The sequence below is a fragment of the Aphelocoma coerulescens genome, chromosome 4 (assembly GCF_041296385.1).
Source record: "Aphelocoma coerulescens isolate FSJ_1873_10779 chromosome 4, UR_Acoe_1.0, whole genome shotgun sequence".
Classification (NCBI taxonomy): domain Eukaryota; kingdom Metazoa; phylum Chordata; class Aves; order Passeriformes; family Corvidae; genus Aphelocoma; species Aphelocoma coerulescens.
In genome coordinates, this window is record NC_091017.1 from 10,904,484 (window position 1) to 10,927,870 (window position 23,387).

At 40.0% G+C, this 23,387-nt stretch overlaps 1 protein-coding gene across 1 annotated transcript in view; it reads right to left on the minus strand.

The window, feature by feature from the left end:
* SLC7A11 (solute carrier family 7 member 11) overlaps positions 1 to 19,249 on the minus strand; it is a 57,675-nt gene extending 38,426 nt beyond the window's left edge. Inside the window, exons 1-5 of the mRNA XM_069012081.1 lie at positions 18,804 to 19,249; positions 16,065 to 16,191; positions 11,931 to 12,046; positions 3,515 to 3,640; positions 1,294 to 1,393 (exon numbers count right to left, since the gene is read on the minus strand). Of these exons, the coding sequence (XP_068868182.1) occupies positions 1,294 to 1,393; positions 3,515 to 3,640; positions 11,931 to 12,046; positions 16,065 to 16,191; positions 18,804 to 19,080 (746 nt within the window). The 5' untranslated portion in view covers positions 19,081 to 19,249. The remainder of the gene's footprint in view (positions 1 to 1,293; positions 1,394 to 3,514; positions 3,641 to 11,930; positions 12,047 to 16,064; positions 16,192 to 18,803) is intronic.
* Between the last annotated feature and the right edge of the window lie 4,138 nt (positions 19,250 to 23,387).

The window sequence follows — 23,387 nt, forward strand, 5'->3', positions numbered from 1 at the left end:
GAAGCAACAGAATAACAGTATTTTTGATGAAGCATTTTGCAGGAAATAAACTCTGAACAATATTAAAGAGCTTTTAAAATTGCTTTCATACAAAAACTTAGCCTAATATTTTAAAAGTGAGAAACCATAACATGTATGGATATGAGAGACAAAGGCAGTTATAGGAGAGATGGGGAAGAAAGTAGAGATTGTCCTCATAATCAGTTCCATTTCTTTGAGGCTTCAAAATGCCAGGCTCTTTTCTTTCATATATATCCCAGATAAAGGCTTTGGACTCTCTTGGGTTTCTTCCCCTGCTGCCATTTAATATATAAAGTTCTGTTCATACTTCAGTGTGCAGATTTATAATGCTCCTGCAACCAGGGAGTTACAGACAGGCAGAGAACTCCAATGCTCAGCCCATTGTCCCTCCAAATTAAATAAATAAACCCCCTTATCTTTCAGCTCTCGCCTTTTGTGCGAGGTAAAGAACTTGGCTGCCTGTGAGGCTATGGAAAGCAAAGGGAAGACCTGCAGACAAAGCTATCTCAAACTAAGCCCACTCTGTGCATTGTAGTCTGCTTTCTTCCCCCCATGCTGCTGCTGCAAAAGCCCTTTGGCACTGCAAAATGTGGAGCCCTCATGAGCATGAATAAATTGTAAAGGCAGATTTGAGAAGCAGCAGCACCTTTCAAACCAGCTGCCATATACTTTGGAGGGGAAAGAGAGAAAGAACTTGAAAGTTCTGAGCAGGATACCTGAAGATAGATTCTCATACCCTTCCTCACAGTCAATCGCACTTGACTTCTGTGGAAGCCAGTTGTACTTCTCGTTAAGTGTGGCCCAAATCTCTCAGAGCAAGAAGTGTAAAAATCTAGAGATTTTTATTCTATTTTGTGGTCCATACCAATCTCATTGCTTCTTACTTGTCAAATACTGCTTTTATAAAGCAAGGCTAAGGGCCATACAGCTTTGTAACAGAATCACAGATTTGTTTTTAATATAATTACTGACTTTTTCAAAAAATTAAAGCTTCATTACTCCTTTTATCCTTTTATTAAAATATTTAATGAAAAATGAAGAATATTCCTTCCTTGTGGTGTGATAAAGAAAAATCTTTCCTTTGTAGAGCTGTTTGCACTATAACCACTGAGCATATGGAACAGTGGTTAGAACTACCCTAGCTGTATGATGTAGATACCCTAGCAAAAGATGTAGAATGTGCTACTCATTGCTTCATATAAATAAATGTCTTTGTTAGAGCATGTTAGTGTTTGTTTTCAGGATAAATACGTATAAATTTCATCCACTTACCAGCCTGAATAGGCATACATTCCTGAATAGAAAGCAAGTGGTAATCCCATAACACTGGCATCATTCCCTGCAAAGGCATTTTTAAAGTGCTGTGTTTCTCCTGCAACATCAACAAAAAAATGTTAAAAAATAAGATCTTTGGTCATAACTACTTAACAAAATATATATATATATATATATATATATATATATATATATATATATATATATAAAAACACATCATGGAACATTTAATCACCCAACAGTTCACTGACATCAAGTTCTGCCCTTGACCTTAAATTCTGACCCAATCCTTTCAGCCATAATCTGCCAGCAATTGTAAAAGGCTTTGCAGCATCTGCATTCATGCAATAGGAGAATCCTACCTATTAGTTTGTTTCAAAGCATTCTGAGCTTGATGACACTCACTGCTCTGTCATTTCCAGCAGCGACTTACATCAACATGAAAGAGCAGAATGAGCTCAGTAGTTTTTGATGATGAAAATTTCACTTGTTCAACATTTTAATCAGAAGGAACTTTGCTGGCAAAGCAACATTCCTAAGATAAATAAACCCAAAATCTTAAACATTTCTACCAGTGAAAAATGAGTTTAGCAGCTCCCTACCATGATAGTCAATACTGTATTAATATTACACCAAGTAAAAATTATCTATTTATCTATAAATGCAAATATGCAAGACTTTTGTTATGCTCTTATTCATTTACAAAGTGCTTTATGGTTTGTAAGATGTCCCGACCATATCCCAAATTTCCCAAGAAGCAATGATCCTCCACAGATACAGAGCAGGAAGAAACCATTCATTCAGAGTTAAATTAGCAATGAGTCAAATCCTCTAACCTTTACTCTGTTTTTACTGAGCCCTCAGTCAAAATTCCCATTGAAGGAGAGGATTTTTGGTTAAGGGAGAAACTGCGGCCAGAGGAAGGTCCCAGTGGGGAATCAGGGACACTACTACTTCAGGGCAAGAACCCCCAACCAAACCTGGGTCTGACCTGCTCCAAAGGTCTAGGAAAAGTGAGGTGGATATGAAAAGAGAGAAATTTTGCACATTTCATGTATCATGTGCAACAAGAAACAGCATTGCAATTGCCAGAAAGAAAGTGAAAAACAAGAAAACAGAAATAGTGAATCAGCAGAGTATTACAGAGGAAAACTTTTATTTCAGAGTCTATACTAACCACAGAGAGCCACCTGTCCCTGAGAAACTGAGCTCACTGCACAGACTAACACTGTGCTCTTCACTCGGGTGGGAGGGTTTGCAAACATCAGAAAAGAGCATCCCCTGGGACATAGCCAAAAACTGTGATAGTTTTTCTTAGATAAAATCTGCCACCAAATCACTCAGGACTGCTCCCTACTCTGCCCCTCTGTGCTGAATGGCTGTTTGTGCTCTGTGTAGTTGTTATAAGGAGGGTGAGCTGGGCCTTCTCACCATCTCACATCCGCTGCTCAGAGGGCTGGAATGGAAAAGCCTCTACAGATAGCTGAGCATCTGTCAGTGAAAAGAGGGCCTTTACAAGGGTATGTAGTGACAGAACAAGGGGGAATGGCTATAAACTGACAGAGGGCATCAGAGGCATGTTAGGAAAAATTCTTCCCTGTGACCGTGATGAGGCACTCAAACAGATTGTCTAGAGAAGCTGTGGATGCTCTGAAAGTGTTCGAGGCTTTGGATGAGGCTTTGAGAAACATGGTCTAGTGGAAGATATCTCTGCCCATGGCATAGGGTTTGAACTAGGTGATCTTTAAGGTCCCTTCCAATCTAAACTACCATGTGATTTTGTGATTCTGTGAATTGTGAGCCCCCTCTACCACATATGTACCATGACTAGGGACTCTAGCACAGCTTGAGCAGACATCCTGCCTGGACTAAGCATGTGTTCTGGGGAGGTGCATGCCCAACTGTCTTTAAATCCCATCCTGTCCCTTTCACAAAGTTCAGACCAAAGACAAATTAGAGAGTAGAGTAGTCCATTTGCTCCTTTGAAAAGCAAGTTTGATTGGAATAGTCTCATTGGCATGCTGAAGGAAATACCAGGTCATCCCAGTGTAGTTCCACTTCTAATCAATGGTATGACAGTTTAGAGCCTCAGTTAAGCAAGCACAGACTAATTAAGAGATTTTGCTGCTATAAGCATTATGTGGTGGAGGCAAGTGGGGAAAGATTGCAGAGAGTAAAGATAAAAGCTCTTTAAAAGCATTTACTTTTCATCTCATACCTTTAATTAGCTGGATAACTCCAGGGACTACAATTATCAGAATTGCTACAAGCTTACAAAAGGTAAGAAACATCTGAATGCGGGCACTCCAGCTGACACTTGTGCTATTCAGGACCATCACCAGTGCTGTGAGGGGAAAAATGAGAAAGAAAAAATTTTCACAAAATTCTTTGCCAGCATAGTAGTCAGAAAAACAACAGATCCTGATGCATTAAAGGAAATACACCCCGATAACTTTCTCCAGCTGTTGTCCTCCCACTTCCCCCATTCCCCTTCAAGGCACCACACCAAAGAGTTGAGCTGAGCCCCTATGCCTCATCCACTGCACTGACCATCCAGCTGTCCCTTCTCTGCCTGACATCCATCACACCAAATTACAGCTTCATTAACCCAGAATTGTCAGCTGCTGGTAGACAATGGGCTGACGGGACCCTGCTTTGGATGAAAGAAATTAATTGCCCAATCCTTGTCACTCCAGATTTCTTTGTCTGCACTGCTTTGAGTAGAGATTTACATCTTTCATAAAACAATAACAATTAATAATCATATTAAACTTTCTCACCATCATTTAGGCCATGCATAAATTTGTCACTGCTTTACTTCTGGTCCTCCTTTCCAATTTCTCCCCTGTTTTTGTCATACTACCAGAGATGCAGGAGGGCCAGAGTGCAAGTACTGTGCCCATCCTTGCTAGGAATCAGTGAAGAAACAGAAACCTTTTAATTCTTGAAAACAAAGCCCATGTCTGCACCTCACTAGCATGTGGAGAGATCAGTCAGAAGGGTTTTTACATCCTGTCTGGTCAGTTCACATCTCCTTCTGGATTAGGGACAGCATCTTCTGGCATTTCCTACAGCACTGGCTGACAGGAGGATGGCAGGTCTTGGCATTCTAGTGCCAGTTACTCTAGTTTACTTAAACAGAATCAATAAAGGAGTTTAGATATTAAAAACAAAATAAAAATTTCCCTAAAGAATGGAAAATAGGAGCCATTTTATTAGATAAAAAATCTCTTTCTCCTGCTGCTTCAGGGGAACATGGTCAAGTATGTTCCTCTCTTTCTTGCCATCATATGGAGCTAATGAAGTAGCTCCTCATCTCAATCCTCCTGTAATTCAAGCTCTCTCAAGAGCACCAGTTTGCATAAATCGTTAGCCACATCACACATCTCAGGACACATAAAAGCACAATTTGCTAGTTTGCAGGAGCTAGCATTGTAACTCCGGCACGGCACAGGCTTTCTGGAAAAAAAGCCCACTGATTTATCTCGAGTCTTTTACACAGTTTCTCCTCACCAGCAAGGTTAAAAAATATTTAAAATCTTCTCATTTCAACTGAAAGTAGTGTGAGTTCAATGGAAAAGGGAGAAAATTCCAACTAATCTGGATCCCAATGTATTTTTAACATATTTTTAATAAAATAAAAATTCCAGGAAAAAAAATATTTTTCTAGAATTTTTATTTGGGAAAGAGACAGTCCCACTCTCAAATGAGCAATTTACAAGTAGATATATATTCACAACATCACCTAACAAAATTTTTTCGCCAGAAAAGAATCTTAAAGATCAAAATCTTTACTCAGTTCTGTATCTCACCATATTTCAGAGCTGAAGTGCTCTTTTCTAAGTCACAAAGAAGTCATTCGGATTTCTGCAAAGTTTCACTTGAGACCCAAATACTTTTTCTTCACTTTTTTACTTCCTTGTGTACCTCTATTTGGCAGGCACCAGAAAATCCCAGGGCCCTGATTTATTACTCTATTGTTGCAATACTACACTGACATATCTTGACTCATTTAACCCTTTAGGTTGCTGATGAATATTAGTGCTATTTGACTCTCCCCTTCTTTTCATGGGGCTTGATTACCAGCAAGACTAACAACTGTCATTTAAGCAAAATATATTTAAAGTATTCATTTGACCAAAAGTGTTTAAGTTATAAAAAAATCTAGTGCCATAGTCAAGCAGTGGTTTATTTTAATTTTCCTAGAAGACTCAGGATATCATACTTTTCTTCTGCAGAAAGTGAAGCCCAGGCATGGACCAGCGCACAAGAAAATGTCAAGGAGGAGTTTTTTGGGTAAGAGTATCTACAATTTGATATCCAGCTTACTCAGAGTTCAGGTTGACTGCAGCAATCAGTCTGTCACCGTACAGGTCAGAGTAGGTAACATGAGCAGAGAGAGCTCCTCCAGGTTTTCTAATGCATTGGTTTCACCTTCCTGATACACATATGAGAATGGCACTGGATGGTATGGCCTCAAACACTTCAGGGATGGGTCAGCCACAACTTCTCTGGACAACCTGTGCCAGTGTCTTACCACCCACATCATAAAAATTTCTTCCATAAATCTAATCTAAACCAGTCCTTTTCCAGTTTGAAGCCATTTCCCCTTTTCCCATTGTCACGGTTTAAGCACAAATGGAAATTAAACCCAGCAGCTGCTTGTTCAACTACCCCCTCTCTCTCCCCACCCACCACTGGAATGGGGAGAAGAATCAAAGTAAAACTTGATAAGAGAGATAAGAACAGTTTAATAATTGAAAACAATGTAAAATACAGTAATAATGGTAAATTATAACAATAATGATAACAAAAAGGAAAAAAAGCAAGTGATGCACAAGACAATTGCTCACCACCCACTGAACAGAACCAGACCCTGCCATTCCCAAACCCAGATCAGATGCCCTTCCATGTAAGTCCTCCTAGTTTATATACTGGGCATGATGTTCTATGGTGTGGAATATCTCTTTGGTCAGTTCGGGTCACCTGTCCCAGCTATGCTCCCTCCAAGTTTCTTTTGTGAACCTCCTCACTGGCAGAGCATGAAACAGGGAAAAAGTGATAAACTTTACTTTGGATAAACTGGACTTAGAAAAAAAACAAAACATCAGTGTGTTACCAACACCATTCTCATTCCAAATCCAAAACACAGCCCTGTAACAGCTACTGAGAAGAAGTTAACTCTAACCTAGCTGAAATCAGGACACCTATCACTGCTTGCCCTCATAAAAAGTCCCTTGATACAAATGTCCTTTGATGGTCCTTCATAAGAGTAAGTGCAGAGTTGGAGGACTGCACTAGTAGTAATTCAGGCTGCAGGGCTGAGACTTAAGTGCTAAGAAGGGCTTAGAAGATTTGAGACCAGTTTTATATTTTTTAAATTTTATTTTATTGTACTTATTAGCCTATAAGAGTTTACAGTCTTCTTTATAATATACTATTACATAATATAAATACATTATTGCTTATTATATACTACTAATAATAGTGGTAGAATTTTATAATAAAATATTTAGTCTCAATGGTTCTATGAGCATGACACTTGTCTAGAAATGTGGGCGTTACACTAGTATCATGTACCAGCACCATAGTAATGGTTGTGTTAGCAACTGGGTAATGAAAGGCAATGGGGAAGTGGAGTCATGAAGAAAGCTGCTAAAAAGCAAGAAAAGATTATGACAGCTGTGCCAGGATTCAGGAAGGACATTATATTCTGGGACTATGGCCATTAGTCAACACCTCTCTTCAGAATAGGGCCTATTGGAGATATGTAGAGAAACTGATTGTAGACACTTTGATAAGGGATCACAAGCAAAGATCAGAAGGAAGCAGCAGTTTCTCAGAAAAAGAGCAGAGAAAGGAGAACTCTAACTTTTCTAACTAAAAGTCATGCATTAAGTGTGGCTGCATCCTCAATGAAGAGACAACTAGCTCCAGAGGATGGATAACAATACCTCTGTGAGATGTCTATCCCAGATGAGATAGTCTACCTTCAGGAAGTTCCTCTTCTTTCTCCACTGACTTTATGGGGAGCATAGAAGATTACCTTAAACTAAACACCTTGCTAAAAACAAGATTAATCCCAACCAAGAGGAGTGTGGAGGGAGGACAAAATGGGGTTCATGAACAATTAAACACAATGGAAACACCTAGCATGTTTTTCACAATCTCTTTCCTTCCCATAGACATAGCTATAGATGGATAACAAAATCTAATGGGGGAAGCAGCAGTGAGCATTACATCCTGGCCTACTTTTCAGAGTATATGTACCATTGCCTCAGCAGGAGACCAAGAAAACTGCCCTCCCATAACTTGTCAGACTTTTAGGGTCAAGGCATTCAAAAAATGTCAAAAAATGCCCTCAATTTGCAGACCCTAGTGAGCCAATTAAAAGCCACAGGAAGCACAAAAGCACCTATCAGAGCATAGCTGGAAGAGCATTTGAGAGCATATCCCTGCAAGCCAAGAGATATTTTAATGTAAACTGCTTGTCTGAAGATTTTTCAGCCGTAGAGAGTGGCATCTGCAACATCTGCCATGATGAGGGAAGAAAAGGGCATCTAATTATAGACTCACACAGACACCAATAAAGCTTGGGGCTGGAGCATTTGCCAGCAAGCACTGATAGACCTGTACAGCTGACCTCAGTTTTCAAGCCTAACAGCCAAAGTTTGGGGTATTTGAGTTTTTTGGCAGACTTCCCAAAAAAAAAAAAATAATAGAGGGTGAAATTATATGTTTTTGCAGTGTAAAATGCCCAAAATGCACGACTTAATGTAAATACTTATGTGAGATGACAACTGGTTTTCAGTCTCACAGTTTATAATGGCTGAAACCTGTTTATCTGCTTTCTGATATAGAGGCCATGTGAAAAGTTTGGAATAGGCTCAGTTCCTATTCAGGCTACATATTGATAGAAGAGTTTGATACCTTTGCACAGTGCAATTTATCCCTCTCTGTTACCATTAGATTTAAGCTTACCACTAGGAAAAGAATTAATAGTTACAAATAAAGCAATATATGAATGTAGGGCCTTTTTTGCAATGATAGGCATGGTGATAGGATATTTTTCATGGCAAGAAACAAAAAATATAGAGGGGTCTACCAACTTTCACTTCAAGAGAAAAATGAGTTTAAACTCTTTCTCCTAAAAAGACTACCTTCAACATCAGAACAAAGGTGGAAAACATCCCTTTGCTTTATGTCCTAGAGCTATTTTGTCCTGCTGGGACAAATTGGGCAGTTAGAAGGGCTAGTCTCTTGCTTGCATTTTCTTCATCTGTCTTTCCCTGTGCTGGGGCACATCCAGCTTCTCTCTCCTCTACCTGGCCATTTATTTTCATAAAATTGTAGTAATTAGATATCCTGCCTCTGGAAGTGTTCAAGGCCAGGTTGGACTGGGCTTTTAGCAATCTGATCTAGTGGAAAATGTCCCTCCCCATGACAGAGTGATCTTTAACATCTTTTCCAACTTAAACCATTATATGATTCTATGAGTCTATGAAATGTATAGTGTAATAAAAATCTTTGAGATATCTGCTCTTCTTTCACATACAGTTAAATCAATGGAGTTGAGAAAAAGTTTATGGCAGACTGACAAATTGAGATCTGCACATACAGTATTTGACTAGGTTTTCCTCCTTATGAAGATTTGCTTAAGAAACACCAAGTGAATTCAAGAGATTTCTAAGTTTGAAAAGAACAGTAAGGTTTTGCTTCTGAGGTTCAGAAAGCTGTGGCATCTCTAAAGAGAATCCACACAAGCGTCCTTCTCTCTAGTGAGACATTGAAATGTTTGGACATTGTGGTTGGTTGGGTCATGTTAAAAAAAAAAAAAAAACATAATAATGGCAACTAAAAATGAAAGCAGCATATTGTAGAATAGAAAATTTGCTTTTACAGATTGTTCAAGATTGCTCTGAACAGGTTTTTTTGAGGGGAATTTTGTGCCCAGCATATGTCTCTTCCTATAAGTAATAAAGAAAGAACAAGGAATTTTTAAAGGTCACCATGTCCAGTAGTTGCATTTTAACTCTCATCTGATCTACATCTCCTCTGCACCATCATTTTTTTTCACTGCAGTGGCACAGACGGGGAGTGGTGGGGAGCAGAATGGCTGTAGCCCCTCTATGAGAAATATTTTTTGGCAGCTAGTAGAGAAGCAATAGTACTTGCCACTCCCCAACATAATCCTGGTTGCATTCACCTCAGTCAACCTTTTAATAATAGGCTTAAGATGCATCAATGGAGATTCAGGTGGGGAGGGAAAAAAGGAAAGAGAAAAGCTGTATTGTGACAAGGATAGAAAAAACTGGGCTACAATACTAGTGAGGGTTTAAAAACTCCCACACTGCAGATTTTAAGACCAGTTTAGACAAACATCTGGAAGAAATTTTTTAGATAACACTGATTGTGTTTGGGATCAGGGGATCGCCTGAAGATTTTTCAAAATTTCTCCCTCTCCTTTCTAGTACAGTGAGAAACTACAAGGTAAAACAATGGAACAAAGTCTCAGCCAAGGACAGAGTTCAGTGGTGCATCCACTGCCTTTCCCTGTTCAATAAAGACATATACACAACCAGCACTCTCTCATCAGGCAAGGAAGGAAAAGGAACCAGGCATGGGTAAGAAAAAAGGCGTGTTATTTCACTTTCTGATTAACTTAAAATTTGAAGTGGAAGCAAATACTACTTTTTGAACCATTATATTGGCTCATAAGATCTTCAAGGCTCCAAAGTGTCTGTTCAGCTCACCACCTTAATCTTGCCAATCACTCTGCCTACATGTCCAATACCAAACATTCATAACAATTACCACCACAGCAGCTGATTACCATACAAGGATAACAGTCAGACACTCTGGGATCCCTGAGCTTAAGTGCAGCAGAAGTTCTAAGAATTACTACAAATGAAACTCCACTGTAGAGCATACTGCAAAAAATAAAGCCTCAATCTGACATATCACTGTTTTTATCAGTGTCATCCCATTCACTACTACAAGTTTTCTACAAGAATCTCTTCTTTCAGTGAAACACCAGTTCATCCTAACTCTGCTGTATGGACCCACTCTGCACTCTGAGCATCTGCTGTGACCTCCCCTCTCCCTTTAGGCTGTGATTATTTCCGCCTAACTCCACCTCCCCTGCAATGCTACTTATTTGTTCAACTATTTTGCCAAGCCCTGGCTTATCACACAGATTTTAACTTAAATTACAAGTAATAAAAATATATTTCAAATTGTTCACCTATTATGCTTGAATCACAAGCAATTAACAAAATGCTTTGATGGAGTCCTCACTCACTTAACATTCCTTCTGTCTCAGTGACCTTAAGGTTACTGAACATCTGTTTCACTCTTACCTTGCACTGAAATGTTTTAGACAGATGTAGCTGTAAAAAGTCATTGACCCCAAAATTCAAGCTCTTAATTCAATTATTCCTATGAAACCTATAGTTTGTGCATAATTAAGTTAGAAAGGAATGCATTCACATACTGAGTTTTTTAACACTCCCAGCAGAACGGAAATCTCATCAAGAGAGCTCCCACAAAAAGCCACAATAACCTGGAGACTGGAAATTTCAATGTCAATTGAAATCCTTACCCTGAAGAAAGAAAAAGTCATCTGAACCTATTATTGTGCAAAACTGAAGGGGGTCTCCTGTGGGCCTTTGATCATTTTGCATGTCTTAATTCCTTTTTCCAGTCTTTTTGTTTCTGATATGTGCACTGAGCAAATTGAAAGGAACAATCTGTTACTAATTACTCAGGTGTACTCTGTACTCCCTCCCAGCACAGCTGAATTCCAATGTGTGCCCACAAGGAGCATCCTCACCAGTGACCAGACAGACCTGGAAACAAGCCTCTAATGCTACAAGCTCCAGAGTCCCATTCCCACGACCTTTTGTGCCATCCCATTTCATGCACCCTCCACACCAGCCAAGGTACACCGAAAAGCCTCTGCTCTCAAGGTAGTGGTCCCTCTTTGTAGTGCAAATATTGGCTTTCTGTAACCCTAAATGATCCCTTTTACACTAAATGCAGAGTTAGCAAGTACAGGACAACAAGCTGGCAACAACCATGCACCAGGCTGTATGTTCTGCTCCCAATATTCAGTTCCTGCTTCCTGAACCACAAGTGCCTCAATAAGGATTATTGCCAGGATGGAAAGAGTGGGACTGGGGAAGATGATCTCATGTTGCCTGTCTGCACTCAAGAGAACTACATTTCTTCATGACATCATACTTGGCATTCAACTGCCTCCTAAAACCAAGGTAGTGCAAAGCACTTAAAAACAGGTAATCATTCTTCCATATCTCTGGCACTGCCTCACCATCTCTTATGGACTGAAATTGCTTCTACAAAAATTATGAAAGTTTGGCCATTAATTCAAGTGGCAACAGAATCAGCCTTGGTGATAGATTTTTCCTGCCATTGATAAAATCTGCTGTTCTTTTTACTCCTGTGTTAGTTCACTAACACACACACACCCAGGCCAAATGTCACACAGGTGCCCCCGGCATTGGATGCACAGTAATTAATAATTTACATCAAACAACTACCTGCTCAGTGTGCTATTTTTTTTTTTCAATTGATATAATTTTACCCCTCCCTGAAATTTAAAATTGGATACTTACTGATGCCGACAGCTGTAATAAGTTTAATCGCAACTTCTGGGATTTCACACTGCATAAAGAAAGGCTCCAAAATGTAGCGTCCAAATGCCAATGATATCACTGCTGTGGCAGCAGGGCTAGAGTGAAAAAAAAAAAAAGAGAAAAAATTAATCTGCAATAGTACATAGTTATTATTCTTGTAGGATTATGCTGTAACTTCACTATCAGAGAATTGTGAACCTTAATTTTGGTGCTTTCTTGTAGCTTTGCTGACATGTACTGTGGTTTCTGAATGTAGCACTACTCAGTGATTCTGATGTTGACAGCAACAATTGCTACCAGGGTGGGTCTTACAACTTCCATGTTGCAAAGCAGTCATAACAAAAAAGGAAAAGTATCAGCAGAAATCTTCATTCACTCACTTGAAGCAAACATAACCAGAATTGGATTACATGGGCAAAACCCTGCACAAAAGTCAGTGAATTTTAGTGGCCAGATATATCTCACCCCCCAGAGACACAAGCAAATTAATTTCATTCAAGCTGAGAATTCTGGTTTACTGAAATAAGTATCCAAAACCTACCCAGATCTTTTATTAAATTCTGAGAGAGTCCAAATGGGATTTTCTAAAATACAAACAGAATTTGTTTCTTTTATTGAGTTACAATTTCTGAGCACTGCAAGTGAGAGCAAAAATCCCTGAAATACACCACAGAATACCATGAAACAAAGAAATATGAAAAAAGACATAATGTTTCTTTATTTGGTCAGTTAGTGCTTTTCGTATTAAGAGTTAAGCTATCCAACACCCCACAAAGCTGTTGCATTTACAAATTTGAAATGTTCATAATATTCGTACAGCCTTTCTCTTTGAGAGGAGCTAATTGTTTGACAAAAGCCTTAGCACTGACACACATTAGTAGCAAATTAGCCTGTGCCCGCATATTACTGTTCATGTTCCATTTGGGAGGACATTGTCACCCTTCTTAGGACAGCTGGTGGCATCTGTGGTTTATCACACATGCACTGTAGTACAAAAGGCCATATGATTCTTGAAGAATTTCTGAGTTGAACAAAAGTCCATGCAAATTTCTTGTTAAAACATTTACAACACTTCACAGAATTTTGATTAAAAAATCTATGGAACACGGTAAAAATTCTGCAGAGATGTTGTTGTTCTCCATCAAACAATAAAAGAATTTTCCACAAGGGAGTTGCAACCTGGAAACAAAACCCACTTTCTTTGTGTTATGACTCAACACAGAAGTCACACCTGGAGCTGGACCAAGATGCAGAGAAGCACAGAACAGAAATATCTTCCTCAGAAAGTTTCTGCATGGACGAGCAAGGGCTGCTGCATGTGTATCTCCCACCCGTGGGGATGTTCCTCTCACTGGTCAGCAAACGGCTTTGCAAATTTTGTCTGGATTTTCATAGACATTTACTGACTTCACTTCAGTGCAATATTTCTAATTCATATCAGAAGATCACCAGGCTTCTGGTTTTTAATTACTGCAGCCTGCCATATGTAGTTTTGGAGTGTCCTAGATAAGAGGAAAGATCAGATCTCTGGAGCTGTCCCAGACTTTTTTCTTCAGCCCCAGCTCCTTTCCCCAGAACCTGAATTTTGCCCTCCTATTTCAAGGAAAAGCCTTTTTAAAGAAGGCCACACCACTAAGTTTCTAAATCATAGCTCCTAATTATACCTCTAATAAATAGCTGTGTCTCTGACATTCCCATGTCTCAGGGGAGAAGTTGCTGGCAGTGCAGTCAATCAGTGGAGGTGGAAGTTCAAAGAATGGAGAAGTATTAAAAAAATATACAGATGGGGAGTTTAGGGACAGTTCAGTGGTGGCCTCAGCAGTGCTGTTAATGGCTGGACTCAATAATCTTGGAAGTCTTTTTCAACCTTACTGATTCTGTGCTTTTCCTTTTGACTGCCGTACTACTGGCAGGCTGGCAGCCCTCAATAGCTGTGTGTTCAGGAGCAGGTAGAAAGTTCATGACTAGCTTTCACTGAGGAGCAAGGATACAAGCAGACACCAGCTGAGGAGCAGGACAGTGTCCCATCATATACCACAGGTGAGTCAGGCACCTGGCAGCACACTCTCACACAGCCTGTTTAGCAACCATTACAGTGAAGCTCTACAGACAATGCATTCACACTGTTGTCTCCACTTGTTTGAAAAGTAGATGTTGGGGTTTCTTCAAAGGTATATAAATATACATAAAACACACACAACCAGGCTTTTGGAGAGAAAAAGTTCACAGTTGCACTGGATGAGAAGCAGTGCAATGTAAGGCAGACCTAATCAATATGAGGCAGAGTTGTTAAGTGTGTCCTCCACTGTCAAGTAGTGGCTTTACAGAGATATATATGAGAGCAGGAAATTTCTATTTTGTTTGTGACTGCTTCACCAGCCTATGAGTGTGATAATCCTGCAACTTTTCAGATGAAAAACCAGCCTAGCTGAGAAGTATCTGTGCAACTTCATCTGTTGAAAACAAAAAACAAACACATATGAGGTCTCAAGTTCTTTGATAGCAGCAGCCAATTAGTTTCCTGATGCAGGAGCCAGATATAAAACTCTACACAGAGTTTCAGCAGTGCTGCTCTGATCATCGCAAGTTACAACATGTACGCCTTCCTCGCTGCCTCTCAGATTGGGTGATTAAAGAATCCACTGATGTTCTCTCCCATGCAAGATGATTATTTTCTGGGTGTGGGGCAGATCATGATGACTAAGAGCGTTTTTACAACACTCCAGGGACAATTCAATATATGAAAAAATAATTATTTTGTGAGGAGAGGAATTTATGATGCCTGGATTCTTGTGGGTGTTTGTGCCTAGGTTAATAAGGTGTCTCTGCCTAACAAGATGCAGATTAAGAGGGCGATTTCTAATACTATTCCGTTTGGTTGATTCTCTGATGTGAATTGATATAGCTGTTCATAGCACTGTGAAAACACAGGTCTCATTCCACTGCCTGATTTTCCTTTTTGGCAAAAGGTTCATACAGTTGAGACATCTGCCCTTTCATCATATTTAATGGAAAACATGCAGTTAATTCAAAGGTTACATTTGGGTGGGGAGGTTGTGTTGGACCATCTGACATACAAAATGATTTCCTCTGGAAACAACATAAGGATTTACAGATTCATAATGACTCAGCACCATCAGCACTTTTAAACTCAACAGTCTATGCTAGAACATGTCAATGTTATGTAAACAGTTGTGATTTGAAATGAGGCTTGTGCCTCATTTGTGACTAATCTACTGATTGCGGAAGAGAGGGGAAAGAAGTGCTAACCAGCCCGAGGCGGGGATGGAGCATTCCCAAAGTCATTTTGTGTGAGTTGCTCTGTTCTACATGTATCAAGATCTCCAACCTCAACAATACTGTAAAAATAAAAAGAGAAGTTCAAAGGCTACACGTGAGTTTGATATGTTGATCCATTTACATTATGAAAGTTTATTTTACATGATTCAACACCTTCATATTGTAATTCTTCTTTACAATGTCAAAGGCTGCATGAGTCACAGACTTACACACCAAGGCAGTATATTGGACATTTTAGGTATGTGAAGACAATGTTTCTTTATTTGGTCAGTTAGCGCTTTTCACAGTAAGAGTCAAGTTCTCCAACACCCCACAAAAGCAAAAAATCAGGGCCCAATCTGACATAAAAAGCATATATGGTGCCCCAACTCTGAAAACTACTGGACAATAGTTTCACCAGGAGTTATTCCTGTATCCACAGACAAGAGCAATTGCTCCAGAAGGTAGTGCCAAGACTGAGAAAATGTAAAGGCGACTTCCTTCTTCACTGTACTATATCTAGGTATGGCTAACAACATTATTAGTGACATCAGTGGACGTCGTAAGCCTAGCAAAATTAAGGCAAGTAATTGAATTTTTGTGGTAGGGAGTTTTCTTATTCCCCCCATACATGCACACGTCTTCTTGAACATTTCAAAGCTGATGAGCAAAATAGCATTTTTAAACTCTCTGAAGCAACCATAGTAAAAGAACACAGTTAATTGACCAAAATATGTTTGATTTGTTTTGCCCAACATATATCACAGATTTTTATTTATGACTGACAAGTGCATTGCCATCAGAAAAGAAATGGAGGAGTCACAATACACTTACCGAATGATGAGTAGTTCAACCCAGACCCTCACAAATGCAGGTAATGGGCCAAAGGCCTCCAGGATATAGGTGTAGTGACCACCAGATTTCTTAATACACGTTCCTAGTTCAGCATAGCAGAGGGCACCTGTGAGAATTCAATTGTGGCAACATGAGAAATACCCAGAAATACCTATCAAAACATTTATAGCCTAACCAACAGACCTGTCATGGTTTCACAACTACTTTTTATATGTTTTAATTTTTTTCCAATTAATTTTGTACGTTTTAATTCATTCAACTAGATACGCAGTTAACCAAACTGTGCATCTATTCAGTTTTATTTAAAGCCACTGGCCAAGCTATTTGCAATAAGTGTTGACACTCCTCTGCATCTTGTGAAGAGGGACAACAAAATGGGGTGTCACACCACCCACTCTACTTCCCAGGCAGCCAGACTGCACCACTAAATGAAAGACTTCTGACACATTTGCTTGTTATCAAAGGCTGATTAGCTCTTTTCAGCCTTAGAGATGCCTGGCTCAAACTCTGAAGGTCTGAAAACTGTATTACCTCTCCTCAGCCATGGACAAAAGCAACTGAATTGCCAAAATTTGGAAGCAGGATCTGTAGAATAAGAATTTTCCTCAACATTACTTCTAATGTTTTATATGCAAAACTCAGGGGATGGCTTAGTCATGGATTTTCAACACTGGTGGGGTGTTTTTGTGTGCTAAAAATGCAGTGAAGGGTCAGGAACCATCAGCCAGTTACAGAGCTGGGGATTCACAGCTCCATAGGTAGACCACATCAATACTGTTTCACAACCAATAGACATAGGCAGCCTTTTTGGAAGATTCTGAGAAGCCAGTAATAAACATTAATAAAGTTTGTTACCACTGCATCACACAGAGTTAAGATCAGCAACATACATGAACTCATTTCAGCTCTCTTGCCTGCATGCTTTTACGCTACAACACTTTTAGATAAAAACTACAGTTGTCAAAACCACATCACATGTACAAGCCCATTAAAGCTGTACCACATGATGACAAATTCTCCAGCCTTGTTCATTTGTTTTGTTCAGGGCTTTGCAAAAATGTGGCAACTTTTATCCACTATTCTTTAGCTTACATGAAGATGTACTTAAAGGAATCCTTGCAGACACATTAAAAAAAAAAGCTGGTTTTGCATTTTCTTTTGCCAGACTCTTCTGTTGAGGTTCAGGATGAAATGAAATTGTGGTTTAATATATGTTATGCACACAGCCTCAGCAAGACCTTAAGTGACCTCTACATGTGATTTAATTACAATTGAGTCATGCAGGGAACTAAATTTTTTAAAAAATTAAAAAAAAAAAAAAAAAAGGCAACAACAACCAAAAAATAAACTGTAACAGGTCGATTCTGAGAACAAAATACTATCTTTTGCTGTGGCAAATTACACAGTTACTCATATCTAGAGGTCTGGAAAATGACCTAAAAAAATCTGTCTGATAAAAGAGATTTTTTGTTGTTGTTGTTGTACAGACTTTATTTCATAGCCAGAAGATTACTACTACTAAAGTTACATCCAGAAATGTAGTGCTTAAGCAAATTCTGGGTTAAGTAACTCAAAAGACCAAGGTCTTTTGACAGGGTTACAAATAGCATCTGAGGTTTTTCTTAGCAGGGGAATTTTGTTGCAGGCAGAACTTCCACATTTGTACAAGAGATTATGCTGCACATTGTACCAATACACTTACCATTTGACCCAAATGGGTCCTAACTTACTCAGACTGTTTTTTTGGCCTGGGTGGGTTTAGCCTGAAAAGAGTATTTCTTTTAAGCTCAGAGCAAATTTACACAAGGTGGCATTTGCATGTTCCGCCTATTAAGAGACACGTTTGTCCCTCTTTTTCCTCTTCACCTCCTGCCAGTAAACAAGTAGCTTCCCTTTCAAATAAAGCCAATATTCATGTTAGTTCTTCAGTTTCTTTGAGATTAACTCATTAACTAGGTCAATGAACCCTCTGTCCTACAGAGGCCAGGGTGGAGTTTTCCACTCTGAATGAGGGTTTTGTGTACAGAACAACTTAACTGGACTTCTTCAGAATTCAACATTCTTCAAGAACAAAAAGAATTAGTAAAAACTCCCACAATAAGCAGGCCAGCAATAAAACTCCTAGAGAACATTTGCTTCCATCACACTGTTTTTTGTAGCCCAATCTTTTAAAGCAACATCAGGAGTGAGGAAGGAAGTAAAGAGCTGGGAAGAGGGGTGATTAGTATTATTGTTTTGCTCCCCTTCAAGCCAATACAGCTTACATACAATGGGAATTATTCCTCTCAGACCTTGCTCTATCCTCTAGGGAACTAAGTTGAGCTGGCTAAACATTTCAGTGGTGTTCAAGCAGTGTGCTCATCCAGCTGCCGGGGGCTTTACAAGCAAATCATAAATACGTCTTACAGACAGGAGAAAAAATATACATACAGCACATTCTACGGGGGGAAATGGACATTTGGTTTTCCTGTTCCTTTAGGGACCCATTAAAAAAAAAATATGCTTCCAACTTTCACCAGCTGGTGCCGGGAGCGGCAACAGGGATTGCAAATCTTTGCACCCTCCACAAAACCCATCCTGCAGCACAGACCTCCTGTAGTCCCATTGGTGCTTAAGCTCTGCACTGTGACTTCCTATCCAATAGTAAAATCAGAGAAATAATCACAATAATTCACCAGCTGCCCCTCTAGACCAATTAGAAACTTTTCAGGGACTTACCAAAAAGCGAGAGGATACCACACACTGTCCACACAGTCAAGGACATGCCCACGCTGCCTGTGTTCTTCAGGATGCCTTTGGGAGAGATGAAGATGCCAGCTCCAATGATAGTGCCAATTATGATGGATATCCCCCTCAAAAGCGTCACTTTCTTCTTCAGCACAACTTTTCCCTCCTGGGCTCGCTGTCCGCTGTCCATAGAGGACAACTTGCCATTAGCTTGTCCCTGCAAGTAGCTTCCGTTAGAGACTGCGGGCACAGCAGCTTTCCTAAACATGCTACAGTGCCACCAGCACACTGCTGGCAAGCACAGGCAGAAAAGTTTTCAGCAGAAACTCAAGGGGTTTTTTTCACTCTAGGTAGCCAACTACTTTGGCTCTTTCTCTGTCTTCTGTTATCTTTCTAGCTGCTCCTACGCACAGGTAACAAGCTCCTAAAGAGTATGGGAGCCCTTCCTGCGATCCAAGCCCAGCTCAGAAACACCTGCGTTTTCAGACTGTGAGCTGGTACTGCCCTATCATTGGAAACCAGCTCAGCTTCCGCATGGACTTGTATTTAAGCTCTTGTCATACCAAGTTACTCTAGCTGAATGATGATGCAAATTCTCCAGGTTTGCATCAGCCATTTGAGAAACCGCTGGCATTACTCAGCATTTCTCTTTTTTTGTTGTTGTTGGTTCCCCCCCCCCCCTTTTTTTTTTCCCCTTTTTAAACCGCAGGGGCATGTTGCGCAACTGACCTGAGGGTGGTGGTGAGAAGAACAAAGCACTCGCAAGCAGCTCGAGCCAAATCTCGCCAGTCAATGCAAGCATATCACCCCCGACACCCCGAGACACACTGCCAATTTTTTTAAAGCAACTCAGAGCCAGAAACAAAAGCCTGCCTAAACACAAAGCTCGTCAGAGCACAAGGGGAAAAGAAATCAAACAGGATACGTCATCCCTGGGTCTAATCCAATTTCATTCTTGAAAAACTTTCAACAAAAGTTAAGTTTGCGGGGGCTGAACTTCTAGTATCGCAGTTGATCGGCCTCTCTCACTTCCATGATACTTCTCTAGAAATCTCTCAAGGGATCAGGACTTACGAAAAGGATACATATAGCCCCGGTGTTACCCCGAGTTACGTAGCAACACCACCCCCCCACCCCCCCACCCCAGTCAGCCTAACGAGAACACACGGGTTATTTTCACGGAACAGGCATTTTCATAGGCGCAGCTGTTTTCTGGGGTGTCAGGAAGCAGCACCGCAACACCACTTCTTGTTAAATACACTGCAAAGGTTTACAGGCAGCTCGCATGTGTGACCGGGCAGGGGCAGGGCAGCACCGCAGAGCGCGGGATCTCCAACAGCTCAGGAGTCAGAATGGGATTTTTTTGTTATCGCAGAGCTCCCCTGACCAGATAAACAGGTAATCAGATGCATAAATACATTTGCTTCACCTGATCATTCAAATTCAAACTGAGCGAATAAAGTGTTAAAAAGAGATGCATTCTCCTAAAACAGAGCAAAAATCAATACCCTTCAAGCACTTTTGACCTAATCAAGGGACAGCCTGTATAATATATGCCAAAGGGGAAAAATTCTTAGTGGTATAGCTATTGCAGCTGCTAATAGCTTCAGATTAGATCAGTGTAGTGAGATGTTATTGCTGCAGTTACTGCTCTTACAGGTATTGCTTAATTAGTAACTAGGTTTGGGGGTAAAAATAAGATCAGTTAAACCATTTTATCATTCAAACAGCAGGCACTGAGCTCGGAGCACAACTGTGCTTTCAAATTTATGTGAGAAAGAAGAAATCCTGGACTACCAACATGCTGCAACTGTAAAACTTCAGTGTTTTTAAAGCTTCGTATTTTCAGTTATAACTCACCTGTAATAGTTGGCACTGAGAGAAAAGAAGGCATAAAAAAAGTTTATCTGGTTTAAATGCACACAAGTAAAAAGCAAAGTGATTGTAGCTTTTGACTGCATACAGTAAAGTAGTGCTTGCCTGTTTTCTGAATATATCCTACTTCTGCCTCCACCTACTGATGTGCTGAGAGCTGATCCCTCACTTCCCTGTACAGCCCACACGTGACTGCACAGACTGATTGCAGGCAGGACCTTCCCTGGTCACCCCACAGTCCAAGCTAATTTCCATGGCACTTAGTTACAAGTAAAGCCAGGGCTAGGTGGCATGTTGTGCCAAGTTGTTTTCTCTTGATGCACGTTTCACAGGCTGCCCCCAATAAGCTTAGGCAAGTGGATCAAATCAAACCAGCAAAAAGCATTAACTAGAGAACTGAGTTTGCTGGTGACCTTTATTTTAATTTTCAAAGGCCTTTTAATGAAGAAACACATGACATCTTCAAACATCTGATACTTTAAGGTAGACATTCTTAACTAATGTTTACCCTTTATTTACACAGGAAGTTGGTTCCAAGATCAAACCAAAAGCTCAATACCCAGACGACCCCGAGGCAGCTCCTAGCAAGCCAGTTGTCTGCAACAAACATCCAGTACAAATGCTGGGCAGAATAATGGCTTTCAAATATCATATGATTACTAGCCAGAAGAACACATGCTTGCCCGTTGGGCATAGCAATTAACACTCTCCCATGAAGGGAAAAGGGTGCTTGCTCCTTCAGTGGTATGGGGATAGCATGCATGCAAAGCTTAGGACAATTGTGAAATTCTCAGGGAAATTCATAAGGTAGGACCTGGGGAAGGCTGGATGCAGAAAACTCCTTTTCCTAATTCCTGCCAGCTTTCTAGTGATCTCATTATTTGTAGCCTTCCCAGGGAGTATGTTTGTGTATACTGCTTCTCAATGTTATCCACTAAAAATAAGAAAAATAGGAGCTTTTCTTCTTTGAGTTCCAGCCTTACTTCCAATTATTAGTTCCACTCAGGGTAAAGAATACTTATTTGGTGTTGGGGGGTTATTTGTTATATTCTGGGAATTTCATTACAATTATCCATCAGCTGAGCCCAGTCCTGAGGAGGTCATGAAGCTGGAAGAGGATCATAACTGTCTGCTGATCCCACTTACAGTATACTCACAAAATCTCTTCTGATTATTTGTATCTCACCAGCCACTTTTACTTCAATTATTCATCACAGGGCAAGGACCACTATGCAAACACAACAAACAATACTCAGTGTCTTCAAAGAGCTTTCCTGAAAGCACAGGGCTTAACCTGTCCAACACTCAGAACAGCCCCATTCTTCCATAAAAACTCACTCTAAAAGCAGAACAAAAAGGTATAAGGTACAATTTTCTTTAGACTGATGAAATAATTTGAAGCAATGTTTCTAAAAATATGTTCTGAAAATAAAACTTCAGCCTCTAATGGCATCTGGCATTGTGCATAGCCTTTTTATTGTTTCTCTTCAGGTTTTTTTTTTTCCAATTCATTGACATTTTCTCCTGAACAAACATTTTAGAGCATAACTGAGATCATCACTATGAAATGGTTCCTTTTTGAATCTCACCATCAGCCCTGATTAGTCTATCCACTGTCTGTTCCAAACACAAATCCTTACCAGAAAAGCCTGCAAGTCCTACACCTACACCCTGCAAAGAACTAAAACATCAGCCAGAAAATTCAGCAGCCCAGACTGGTTTGCCTGAATGCCATCAGTGGTCTCTCACGATGTGAATAAGCTTTCTGCCAGCTCTCCTCTCAGTGCTTGAGCATCCCAGGGAATAACAAAACCTCAGTACCTGAGGCTGAACACACCTGACATGGTGTCACACCCATTTATCACACTAATAGTGTTTGTGCCAACATCTGGGCACAGCTGTATCTTTCCAAAGAAGCTATTATTTTGATATTTCCCCTGGGGAATGCTACGAAGCACACACAAAGCATTCCCCTTTATGGTAATGCTACAACAAACACAGCAAAGTGAAGGACCTAAAGTTCAAGCCTAGCTTGAGTTCCCACCTCTCAAGCCCACAAAAACTCCATAATTTATAGATGTAGTGAGCATACCTTGACACTCTTTCCAGGCATTTTTCTATCAGCTTATTGCATCGAACAAATCCAAAGAGTCACAAGTCAAGCCTCTAGCCGCACATTATCATGTTGACTGGAGACACGGGAATAAAAGAGGAAGTACAGCAAGACTGAAAAGGCAAGGAAAGCTCCAAACTCTTATACGTGGGTGGCATGGCATGAAAAATGTTGTTCAGAAAACTGATCTGAGTCTTCTGTGTATAATGCCAAGTTGTTTGTGAGCTTCAGAAAGCAGCTCTGTAGAAAGGCAGTAGTCTGGTTTCAAATGTAAAGGGATGGCAAAATACCTAAAAGTATTTGTTTAATGTAGATAATCTAGCACTGAGAAGTTCTGACTGGGGATTTTAGCTCCTACTGCAGTGTTGAGAAGGAGTTTAACAGCATTGGGGGGGGAAAATCTATAAGCATTTAAAAACTAAGGTGTCATTGAGAATAAATAATCATGAAGTAACAAAAATCTCAGCAGACTGGGACGGGTTTTTTAATGAAATTTTAATGCAAACATAGAACTGTGAGAATATCAAAACACTTTTTTCTCTCTACTACAGGTCAAATCTTTAAATAAAAAGGAGTTACTGAGGGTG